The 12278-nt window shown below is 40.7% G+C and overlaps 1 protein-coding gene across 1 annotated transcript in view; it reads right to left on the bottom strand.

The window, feature by feature from the left end:
* Nucleotides 1-1064: 1064 nt before the first annotated feature.
* tm9sf2 (transmembrane 9 superfamily member 2) overlaps nt 1065-12278 on the bottom strand; it is a 51369-nt gene continuing 40155 nt past the window's right edge. The window contains exons 14-17 of the mRNA XM_072258845.1: nt 10455-10606; nt 10084-10195; nt 5999-6170; nt 1065-2638 (exon numbers count right to left, since the gene is read on the bottom strand). Coding sequence (XP_072114946.1) covers nt 2571-2638; nt 5999-6170; nt 10084-10195; nt 10455-10606 — 504 coding nt within the window. The 3' untranslated portion in view covers nt 1065-2570. The remainder of the gene's footprint in view (nt 2639-5998; nt 6171-10083; nt 10196-10454; nt 10607-12278) is intronic.

The raw sequence follows: 12278 nt of genomic DNA, 5'->3' as shown, positions 1-12278 counted from the left end.
AATGCCACTAAGTGTACAGTGTGCTTGTGGCCTTTTGATGCCACAGCCCCTCCATTTCAAGGTTTGACATGTTGTGCATTCAGAAATTCTCTTCTACAAACCGCTGTTGTAACACATGGTTATTTGAGTTACCTTTACCTTCCTGTCAGCTTGAACCAGTCTAGCCATTCTCCTTGCAAATCATAGTACAATCCAACACATACAGTCACAAACATTGGATTTCTTTTTGGTTTTCCGCAAAAAAAACTCTGTAAATTCAAGACTTTTGTGTGTGAAAATCCCTGATCGGCAGTTTCTGAGATACTCAAACCACCCCGTCTAGCACCAATGATCATTCTGTGGTCAAATTCAGTTAGATCACATTTTTCCCCACTCTGTTGTTTGTTCTAAACAACAACTGAACCTCTTGACCATGTCTGCATGCTTTTATGCATTAAGTTACTGCCACATGATTGGCTGATTAGATATTTGCATTAAAGAGGTGAAAAGGGTACCTAATAAGGTGGCCACTGAGTGTATGCTCTCCACAACACTGCCCATAATTAAATTGAAAGAATATATACTATATCCAGTTCCGAATGGACATTAGCTTACATTTCCATCACTACCACTTTGAAAAATATTTTAAAAATTAGAGAGGAATTGCACGGTTAAGATTTCCCAAAGTCAGGCCTTCCATAACTTGGGAAAGACTTGTGTACAACAGGATGACATTAAGTGTGTAAGAATATGTCTACAGATCCTTAAAGGTAAAAGACACAAATGCAAGAGTAGGTATGTTATGCTGAAAGTGCATACAATGTCCCAGTTACAGGTCTCCAAGTTACAGAAACAATTTGTACTGAACTGGCTGCAGAGATGATAATGTTGCTGGGACTGGAAAAATTTGACACCAAAGCTGCAATGTGTGATTAGTGTCCTTTTGTCTGCTGCAGTTACCATGGGCTAAATTGGCTCATTTAGCACATTTTTTCTGTGATTTTGTACAACTACATCAAACAATCTTTTTTGTGTTTTTCTTTTAAACCAGCAAAGCAATTAGGCAGTTTTTTTTTACAAAGTTTATTTAACAAGAGATTGTACATTTGAAATTAAAAATATAAAGATACAGTATCCAACACCCACTAAAAAGTGTATCATTAACAAATAACCCAGCATAACATTCTTCAATCATATTTAAATTATTCTTCATAAATGACCACTGCCTTGTCATAGAAAATATTATTTACATTAAAAATATTCCCAAATAAAATCTTCAACCATCAAAAAGGGATCAGAATCACTAAAGTAAGCAATTACCATCAAACTCAGACCACCCAATGAGTAAAATTAATCCTCTTAATTTATTTCTGTAGTATTAAGCACATGGAACATAACGTAAATAACTAGCAAACAATAAGGAATGCAGGATACTTCAGATTTTCACAATTCTATTTCCTGCACCTGACATTTCCACCTCTAAAGTGTCACACTCCTATATTTAGTAAAATTAATTTCTTCCTTTAAATAAAGATCTTTACATCTTCTTTCTGCACCAGAGGGTGACACATCCAATACTGCAAATTGGAAACACAGCTTTGAAGTGAAATCACAAGTTTGCAAAAAAGGAACAGTCAAAACAAGACTGCAGGGAGTTAGGCAAAGAATCTATTTTTCATTAAGTTAGGTATTTCAGTAATAGAACAGAACAAAAACTATAAGGTACCAGTGAGAAAGATGGGAAGTATAGTGATTAGTGAAGCAAGTCAGGACATCCTGGGCCTTCCAATCATTCGACAACCCATTTTAAGTTAAACACTATATAAATATATTATTGGACACCTAGGTATTTTTCACTTTTATCTCATGGTGACTGGTTTATCACAACGAGACAGCCAATAATGACTATACAGCACTGTTATTATCAGAAAATTAATAAATTATAAAAAAAAGTTTGGTAAATAATGCTGTTGAAATTGTATCCTGGAGAAAAATGTTGAAACGAAGCACCATTCTCTGCCACTGTTTAAAAAAAATCTCAATGCCTTCTGGCGTGAAAGGAGGAAAGTCACGTAGACTTAACTAGCCACAAATTTAAATATGTTGTGCAGTACTTCAAACAAATTAATTAAGAAAGAGGAAAATAAGGGGAAAAATAATTACAAAATAGGTTCCAGGCTAAACAATTAGAAACCAGACAGTTAGTGTATTTTTCCTCAACTTTTGCTTCTTTGAATATCAGCAATCTTCATTCCAAGTAGAAAGTTTGTACAATTTACTGAAGCATTATTGTTTCATACTTATCTCTCAAAGTCACTGTTAGAAAGTGAAGCACAATAAATAAATAGGCAACACATTCAAATCTGATTCAACATAAAAGGTGAATGAGAGATTTCACTCCAAAACCAATAAGTCTAATTGCTCGAAACTGATTTTAGCCTAATAAGTTTAGAATCTGAAATAAACGCTGCATCAGTATTCTGTACAACAGCTCTTCTCAGTGAACAGGTGCCCATCTGCTGGTTATCAAATCATCTTGGTAAACACCAGTTCCGTTAAACATATGCATATTTCCCCAAAATGCTGTTCCATTAATCCACCTTGACAACACTGTAGATCTTGGTCACAAAACAGAAACATGCAAAAAATCCAATAGTTCCTAGAAAAAAAATAGATAAAATAAGCTGTTTTCAGACATCATTAATACTTAGATATATAATACTGCTTAAATTTACTATTGATTTGATGTTTATATCCTGCAAATGACTTGAGCCAAGAAACATAAATGATATAATTTCCATGTTCTTCAAGACCACTGATGTTTTACCAGCACATTGCTCATGATACCTTGCCACAACCCAGCTGTGAATCAAAGAGATCTAACTTGCAGCTAGTGGCATTCTGCCTGCTGAGGTTGACCAATGACCTGGAATGCAACAAGAGTGCTGGTGCCTACAGCAAGTAAATCACTGACTGAACAGCAGGACACCTCCACAAACCACAGCATTGAACGGTTCTTAAATCTGTCTTTTCTTCTTAGCTGAGCAAACATATGTAGAGTATTTGTGACACAGGCTTGTGCACTGTCAGGTACAAGAATGGAACTGTAGAATTATCCTCAGTTTTTCCATATCCCTGAATCATTATGTCAGTCAGCAGACTGGACCTTGAATAGAAACCGGCTGTCTCAGAGCTTCACAGCGTGGAAACAGAATCTTCAGCCCAACATGTCCATGCCAACCACAATGCCCATTTATGCTGCTCTCATTTGTCCATTCAATCTTTGTGATCTATGTACCTGTCCAAAAAGTTGTTAATGTACCTGCCTCAACACTGCCTCCAGCAGCTTGTTCCATATACTGACCACCCTCTGGGTGAAAAAAGCAGCCCCTCAGGTTCCTATTAAATTTCTCCCTTCTCACCTTAAACCTGTGCTCTCTCATCCTCGACTTCCCAACCATTTGAAAATCCATTCATTGGATGGATTTCATTCACAAGTTTCCTAACAGATATTTAACAGACTATGTTAAATCTGGAGTTCCCTCTAAATGCCTGAATTAAAGGGCGGGGGCAGAAGGGGAAAAGGGGGTGTACAGAGCACTCCTATTCCTGCTTTTTAAGACATGGGAGCAGAATTAGGCCATTCCATCATGGCTGATCCCAGATCTCACTCAACCCTATACACCGGCCATCTTGCCATATCCTTTGATGCCGTGACCGATCAGGAAACAATCAACTTCCGCCTTAAATATACACACGGACTAGGTCTCCAGTGTAGTCTGTGGCAGGGCATTCCATAGAGTCACTACTCTCTGATTAAAAATATCCTCCTTACCTCTGTTCTAAAGGGTTGCCCCTCAATTTTGAGGCTGTGCTCTCTAGTTTTGGATACCTCCACCATAGGAAACATCCTTTCCACATCCACCCTATCTAGTTCTTTCAACATTCAGTAGCTTTCAATAAGATCCTCCCTGCATTCTTCTAAATTCCACTGAGTACAGGCCCAAAGCTGCCAAATGCTCCCCTTGTGTTAACCCCCTTCATATCCAGAATCATCCTCGTGAACCTCCTCTGGACTCTCTCCAATGACAACACCGTTTCTGAGATATGGGAAAACAGTGTTGGGAAATGTATGATAATGCATTTTGGTAAAAAAGAACAATAGTGTGGACTATTATCTAAATAAGGAGAAGTCCCTCTGCACCTCTGATGTTTGAACCTTCTCCCCATTTAGATAATAGTCCGCACTATTGACCCTTTTACCAAAATGCATTATCACAGATTTCCAAATGCTGCATTCTGTCTGCCACTTTTTTGCCCATTCTTTCAATTTGTCTAAGTCCTGCTGCAATTGCATTGCTTCCTCAGCACTACCTATCCCTTTATGTAAATTCATATAATCTGCAAACTTTATCACAAAGCTATCAATTCCATTATCAAAATCACTGACAAGCAATGTGAAAAGCACCGGTACCAATACTGACCCCTGAGGACTCTCCAAATCCAACCTAAGCTGTTAACACACCAGCTGCTCATAAACAGCCCACATTCTGCAGGTAAGCAGCCAACTAGAAAAGGCCCCTTTTATTTCCACTTGCTACCTCCTGCCTATTAGCCACTCTGCTATCCATGCCAGTATCTTTCCTGTAATGCCATAGAATTTTATCTTACATATCCTGCGTTTTATGAACTATTCCCAGAAACTTCAGCCATCTCTGCTCTATCATCCCCAAGCACATACAGAGCAGCATCACTATAGCAACACTTCAGAAGCACATGATGAGCTCATCACTCATTTAAGTTAAGAGGATTCTCCTATGACAAGGAATTCTGTTGGGAGGCCTCCATATCCAGATCTTCACGCACCAAGAGTGCTCAAAGGAGTAACGAAATGGACATTAGCTGTTATTTCTGACTCTCCAAATCCAACCTAAGCTGTTACACACCAGCTGCTCATAAATAGCCCACATTCTGCAGGTAAGCAACAATCAGTTCCCTGTGGATCTACGAGAAAACCAAGTTCCCAAGGTGTTTAATTGCTTACAACTTCCTCCATGCAAACCCAAATGACATTTGACCCTGCAGCACAAGAGTGCTGGAATTCTCAAGCACTTTTGGGAAAGCCAGACATTGGGCTGGACGGAGTGCACAAACAGTTTCTCTCTTCAGTTCAATATTGAGCAACATCAATGAAGGACTTAGACGTGAATTCACTGACTATGCTTTGTCTATTCTGCATGTTATTTCCTCAAAGGATTCCAACAGATTTGTCACTCAAGATTTCCCCTTAGAAACTGAAATATTGCAAAACTCTTCTGGACATCCTGCAGATATGAACAACTAACCATAAATAATTATTCTATTTTCCCCATATATAAACTCAAAACTTAATTGTTGAGGAAGAAAATGTAGAGAAGATCATAAAATCAAGGTTGCACAGAAACAGGCTTATCAGCCAACCCAAATACCAACTTATACTTTATCAAAAATTTCCATTCATTCACATCAACTATCCTACCTTCTACCACTCACCTACACGCCAAGGGAAAGTTTATAGTGGCCAACTCACCTTCCAACTTTGTGTCTCTGGAAGAACCAGGGCACCAGAAATGTGCAAAACATAGGGAGAACATGCAAATGCCACACAGACAGCACCAGAGGTCAAGACTGAACAGTTCTACTCAGTGTGCCTTTGACCACCCAAAAACTTTGTCTTAACTCATCTTGTGTTCTGTTGGCCCCATATCTCTGTGGTTGGTAACTTATATTGGGTCTGCTCTGACAACATCTCAATTTTAATTAAAACTTCAATGAATTCTGTGATAATACCAGTTTAATGTTCCGATTTATGATGGTACAATTTCTATTCCCAATGCTGGTTAGAAAATATTAAGATCCACATGTCATCTCAGTAAAGTAGCTAAAGGCAACAGAGGAGAGGACAGAAAAAACTTTATAAAGTGCCTCATTAAAAAAAAGATAAATACTAAACTGGACAGAATTGTTATGAACAACTTACCTGTGAAAAGGAAGAAGATCAATGCCATTATCATTGTGTATCCAAAGTACAGAAAAATACTGGCAGTTCCCGCTATCTGCAATTTGGAATAGAAGTAATGGATTGCATAGATCAAAAAATAGATTGCTGTAAATCCACTGGTTAGGAATGATCGCCACTGCCAGTGATAGTCCTGAAACAAAAGAGAATAAGTATATTAAAAAAATTATATCCAAGAACATAGTTGGATGACATGTTTCCCTCACACCCTCACTCCAACCTGCTTGTAAACTATAGCTCAGATCATATACACCAGGGTGCAATGAAATTCTTTACTCAAGTGATTCCCGCAGAGTAAGCCATGGATACAGTCATGCAGTGGATTCTGGTAAATGGGCCATAAGTTAATTGGGGCAGCTGTTTACTTGGGACAACTCAAAGAAGAAAAACTAATCGGGAAAATAGCAGGTTTGTTTACTTGGGACACTATGCCACTTAATTGGGGCAGGAGGCCGTTGTCAAACAATTTCCAACTAGCAAAAGTCGTAGGCACTTGTGTGGCTGTTACAAGCGAACAGTTTTTAAAACAGCATCAGTTGCGTGTGTTTGTGTTCAAAAAGCAGCAATTTTTGTCACTAATAATTGGCAAGAAATGAGCAACAAGACAATTCAGAACTGATTTGCTCATTGCTGTTTCAAACATTCAGGCTTGGAAATGCAGGAAATGGCCAGGAGTGAAAATGAAAAAATTTCATGACCTCAAAAATTTAGAAACTATGAAGAATCTTGACTGTTACAATAAAAATGAAGATTTGGGGGATGCAATCGTCGAAAACATTGTATGAAGCCAGTTCATCATCGGCACTAGACATCTGCTGATTTTGTTCATTTATAGTCAAAAGAACGTGATGTGGATTAATTCCTCCATTGATAACTATTAAGAACTTCTGCAGGCAACACACACAAAATGATGGAGGAACTCAGCAGGCTAGGCAGCATCTATGGAAGAGAGTACAGTCGATGTTTTGGGCCAAGACCCTTTGGCAGGACTGGGGAAAAAAAGCTGAGGAGTAGATTTAAAAGGAGGGGAAGGGGAGAGAGATAGAAGGCCATGGAAGAAAGAAAAGGGGGGAGGAGCACCAGAGGTTGGCAATGAGTGGGCAAGGAGATAAGATAAGAGAGGGAAAAAGGGATGGGGAATGGTGAAGTGGGGGGCATTACTGGAAGTTTGAGAATTTGAAAATGAATCTGGAAATTGCGTGGTACAAGCTGGTGGCGAAGGTATGTTCCCAGAAAGAATAAATGGCTGCAGTAGCGGGAAAGGGTGAGCACGTGGTTGGAGAGTCAGAGGGTCGCAGGGATCACAGAGGGGGAGCAGTGAGAGAAGGTTTCACTGAATTCCCCTCGAAGGGAAGACTTAAACTTCTTCAGGGCAGGCATCCCTGGAAAAGACTTTGCAGTGTAGTAATCCAATCACAAGTAAGAGAAAATCTGCAGATGCTGGAAATCCAATTGCCTTCTGTCCTATCAGACCTCCCCTTCTCCAGCCCTGTATCTCTTTCACCAATCAGCTTCCCAGCTCTTTACTTCATCCCTCCCTCTTGAGCTTTTACCTATCACCTTGTGTTTCTCTCTCCCCTCCCCCGCCTTTTAAATCTACTCTTCAGTCCTGCTGAAGGATGTCGGCCCAGAACATCAACTGTACTCTTTTCCACAGATGCTGCCTGGCCTGCTGAGTTCCTCCAGCATTTTGTGTGTGTTGCTTGGATTTCCAGTATCTGCAGATTTTCTCCTGAATTGAAGAACTAATACAGTTTTATAGTACTGCAGAAGTAGTGGTAGTGTTCTATCTTGTTCTGCATTTCATTTAAATGCATAATTTGTTACTCAGTTTGTCTTTTTTTCACTTTTTTGGCTAAAACTTCGGCTAATTGAGACAGCCGCTTAATTGGGCCAAAATGTATTGGTCCCGATGTGTCCCAATTAACGAGAATCCACTGTAATAATACAAAATATATACAGAGACGAGGGCAAAAACAATGGAATGCTGCATAATAGTGCAAGCTAAGTGTCTACTGAGTACTACAACACTAAATCATTTTTAAATGACTGTACGCCATTATATAGAAAGCATAGCATAAAAATGGGCCATTCAGGGCTCACGGCACTGTTGATACACCACACAGGTCTCCTCCCATTCCCATGTATTGCCAACAGTTTACTTGTCTACCCCTTTCGCCCTTGTGAGTGCTAAATTTTTTTTACACCAGAGTGCAAAATGACTCGTACCACACTTTGAAAGAGTGGATAATGAATGCTGCAACTATACATCACTGCTCTATGATCTATGCTTTCCAAACTATAATGAGATTACGAATTCTATATAAAGTTCAATAAAGTCCCAACTACAACTTAAAGTTCAAAAAAATACATTGGACAAAGTTTTGGATATCAACTCGGCGTTGCTTCATCTGTTTTGTGCTTTTACATTTAAGACTGTTCATGAGCCCTAAGTCCTGTGAAACAAAAAATTTCAGACTTCTCCTGTAATGCTACAGATAGAGATTAATCCACAAGAATCAGCAATAAACAAAAGAATCGCTCCAACTTTCCTTAAAATTATATAGTAACGAACATTATTTTGTAGCAAATAAACTCATATGCACTAATCCTACATTAATTCTCTTTTCATAGAGTCTTTACATTCTGATTAACTTCCCCCAGATTCTACCTCTTACCTACACATACCAGTGGCAATTTACAGCAGTCAATTATCCTACAGACAGCATAACTTTTCCGGAGGAACCTCACACAGTCACAGGCAGAATGTGCAAACTCTACACAGGCAGCACCTCTGATCAGGATTCATCCTGGGTCGCTGGTGATGTGAGAAATTGCTCCGCTCATTGTTCTGCCCATCAGATGCAGTTAGCACAGAGTTGCCAATTTTGTCTCTTTCTCAATTTAGTACAAAATTTAGAGCTCCATAAAGTCATGAGGGGCATATGGAGATAGGTTGAATTGCATAAGATCTTTCTCCTAGAGTTGGAAAATCAGGAACTAGAGGGCATAGATTTAAGGTGAAAGGGGAAATATGTATTAGGAACTTTAAAAACAGGTTTTTTTTTTACACAAAAGATGTGGACTGAATTGCCAGAGGGAGGTACAAAAATGGCAATTAAAAGACAGTTGGACAGATACATGGATTGGTAAGGTTTAGAATGTTAGTGGGCAAATGCTAGCAAATGGGACTAGCTTGGATGGGGCATTAGGGATGGATGAGTTCGGCTTACTTCTATGCTGCATAACTTTAGGACTCTAATTAGGAACGTGGAGTTTTGGAAGGAGTATAAACATTGATTATTCGTTGGGTTTAAACATACAACCTTGATACAATGCAAGCAGCATTCAGTCAGTTAATCTACATGTAGAATATCTTTTAATTATTTATAGGAAGTGGGGATCTCCAAGGACAGCATTTAATGCTAGCCCTAGTGTGGGTCAGCTTCATAACACAATGCTGTCCTTCTAGAGCAACGCCAACAAAATGCTGTAGGAACTCAGCAGGTCAGGCAGCATCTGTGAAGGGGAATAACCAGACAACGTTTCTAATGAAGGATCTCACCCCAAAACCTGACCATTTATTCCCCTCCATAGATATTGAATTCCTCCGGTATTTTATGTGTGTTGCTCTGGACTTCCAGCATTTGTAGAATCTCTTGTTTTTATGATTTGTTGTCCTTCTGGTGAAGGTATTCCTGTTGCCGTTGTTAGGGAGTTTCTAGATTTTGATCCAATGATGGAGAATCAGCATTATACAAGGCAGAGGTGTGTGACTTGGAGGGGAATCTGTATACCGTGCACCTGCTGCCCATCTTTTTCTGGGTGGAATGGATCTCAGGTCTGGAAGGTAACATCGATGTAACCAAGGTGGATTGCTATTACATATTTTGTGGATGACACATATATTCCCCAAGATACTCAAAAAGAAATGTTGCATAATACCTCAAAAATGTAAAACTTTTATAATTCAGCTTCGGGGAATATCATAATAAAAGTACAATGTTCCACAAAACTCAAACAACATAGCTTTCTTGTGAACCTACCTCAGCACATAGGTGGAAATAACAGAGGAGAACAGTTGCCTCAGAGCAAGTGATGACAAGAATAATAAACACCAAAAACAGGAAACCAAACATGTAATACATCTGGTGGGACCTGCAACAACACTGAAATTAGCAACGGGAAAAGAAAATACAGTTCATTAGAGAGCAAATTTGCATTAACTGAACATAGGTAATCTGAGCTGCTGTGGAGAAGGTACATCAGTTCTGTGATAAATATAACAGAATACACAAACATCAAATTCTATTTCCATGAGTACCAAAGCTACTTTTTAGCTTTCCTTTTAAAGACTGAGGTGTCTTAACAAGTGTAGCTATTACTGAATACAACTACATTGCCAAATGGGACTCACCATATGCTGTTGAGAATGAAGAACAGCTGAATGAAGATGCATCCAAATGGCAGTATGCCACCCATAACAATTCCAGGCAAAGCCTTTGTATAGAATGATTGGTCAGGGATCTGGCGTGGGATCTGGTTAATGTGAACGGGATGCTCTATTGTCTACAAGAGGAACCACATTCAATGTTGTTGAACAGCAAACACCCAAAACAGAGCTGGACAGTACTCTTAATACAATCAACAAGGTGCTACTGTGAATACCATAATGATATGACAGAAGCACCATAGCACCATGATTAAAGTTCAAAGTAAATTTATTATCAATATACATATACTGAATGTCATCTTATGCTACTCTGACATTCATTTTCTTGTGAGCATTCACAGTAGAAACACAATAGCATCAGTGAAAATCTATATACAAAGATGGAGACAAAAAGTGGAAAATGCACAAATATAGAAATTAAAAACAAAATAATACTAAATAAGTAATAAGTAATATTGAGAACATGAGTTGTAAACTCTTTAAAAGTGAGTCCATTAATCTGTTCCTGCCACAGCCTCCAAGGTAGATTCCAATAAACTAAAGCAAATGTGGGATGGTGGATATCACATTCTATACAATGTGGTGGCCCGCACATGCGGGACTCGAACCGCCGTCGGGAGCCGCGGGCAGACATGTAGTAGCGCGTTTGGAACTACCCGCTCAGGGCTGACCTTCCAGGGACAGTCTGATGTCACGAGTCCCCCCGCCCCCCATGGGTGCAGGAGCCCATGGGAGGGGAGATTTAAGCGTGAGATTCTGAATCAGTAAAGGCATTCAGAGTTCAGCTCTCTCTGCCTCCATGTGTTTCTTTAGTAGCGAGTTTGTGCGCGATTACATTGGTGACCCCGACGTTCCAGACGGCCTCTGGAGCCGGCGACTCAGTGACCAGCCATGAGTTCGAGCAACTCGCACAGCGCGGTCTCCCTGAAGCTCCTGACTTTCTGGGCCACTCAGCCCCACGTTTGGTTCGAGCAGGCTGAGGCCCAATTCAATATCAGAGACATTACAGCCGATGCCACACGGTACTACTATGTGGTCAGTACGCTCGACTAGGAGACGGCAGGCCGGATCATCAACTTCCTACGCCAGCCACCAACGAAGGACAGGTACACTAAGCTTAAGGTGCTCCTGATCTGTACCTTCAGACTCTCCCACTGCGAACGGGCCGTGTGGCTCCTACACATGGACGGCCTGGGCGACCGCACGCCATCCAAGCTCATGAATGATATGCTGGCACTCATGGACGGCCATAAGCCGTGCCTTTTATTTGAACAGTTGTTCCTCGAGCAAATGCCAGAGGACATTCGCCTCCTCCTCGCAAGTGAGGATTTCAGCGATCCACGCAGAGTCGTGGCTAAAGCAGACATCCTTTGGCAGAGCAAGCAATGTGGAGCAGCCTCCATTGGCCTAGCCACGATTGCGGTTCCCAAAGCCCAGGCCCCACAACCGAAGCCGTCGAGGCCCACGGGAGAAAATAGATGGAAGTTCGGAACAATGGTGTTACTATCACCAAAGACGGGGCTCAGGCGCGCACCGCTGCCGTCCACCATGTGCTTTTCCGGCAAAGGCCAGGGCCAGCCGTCGCTAAAGGCTACGACGGCTGGCCACGGAGACAGCCTCCTGTACCTCTGGGACTGACAGTCCGGGCGGCGCTTCCTGGTAGACACCAGGGCCAAAGTCAGCGTACTCCCCCCCTCAAACATGGGCACTCGTAATGTGGTCCCAGACCCCGAACTCACTGCTGCAAATGGCACCAGTATTCGGACGTACGGCCCGCGAACCATCTCA

The sequence above is a fragment of the Mobula birostris genome, chromosome 5 (assembly GCF_030028105.1).
Source record: "Mobula birostris isolate sMobBir1 chromosome 5, sMobBir1.hap1, whole genome shotgun sequence".
Taxonomy (NCBI): domain Eukaryota; kingdom Metazoa; phylum Chordata; class Chondrichthyes; order Myliobatiformes; family Myliobatidae; genus Mobula; species Mobula birostris.
The sequence above is the reverse complement of the archived record's forward strand: the minus strand, read 5'-3'. Positions and strand labels throughout refer to the sequence as shown.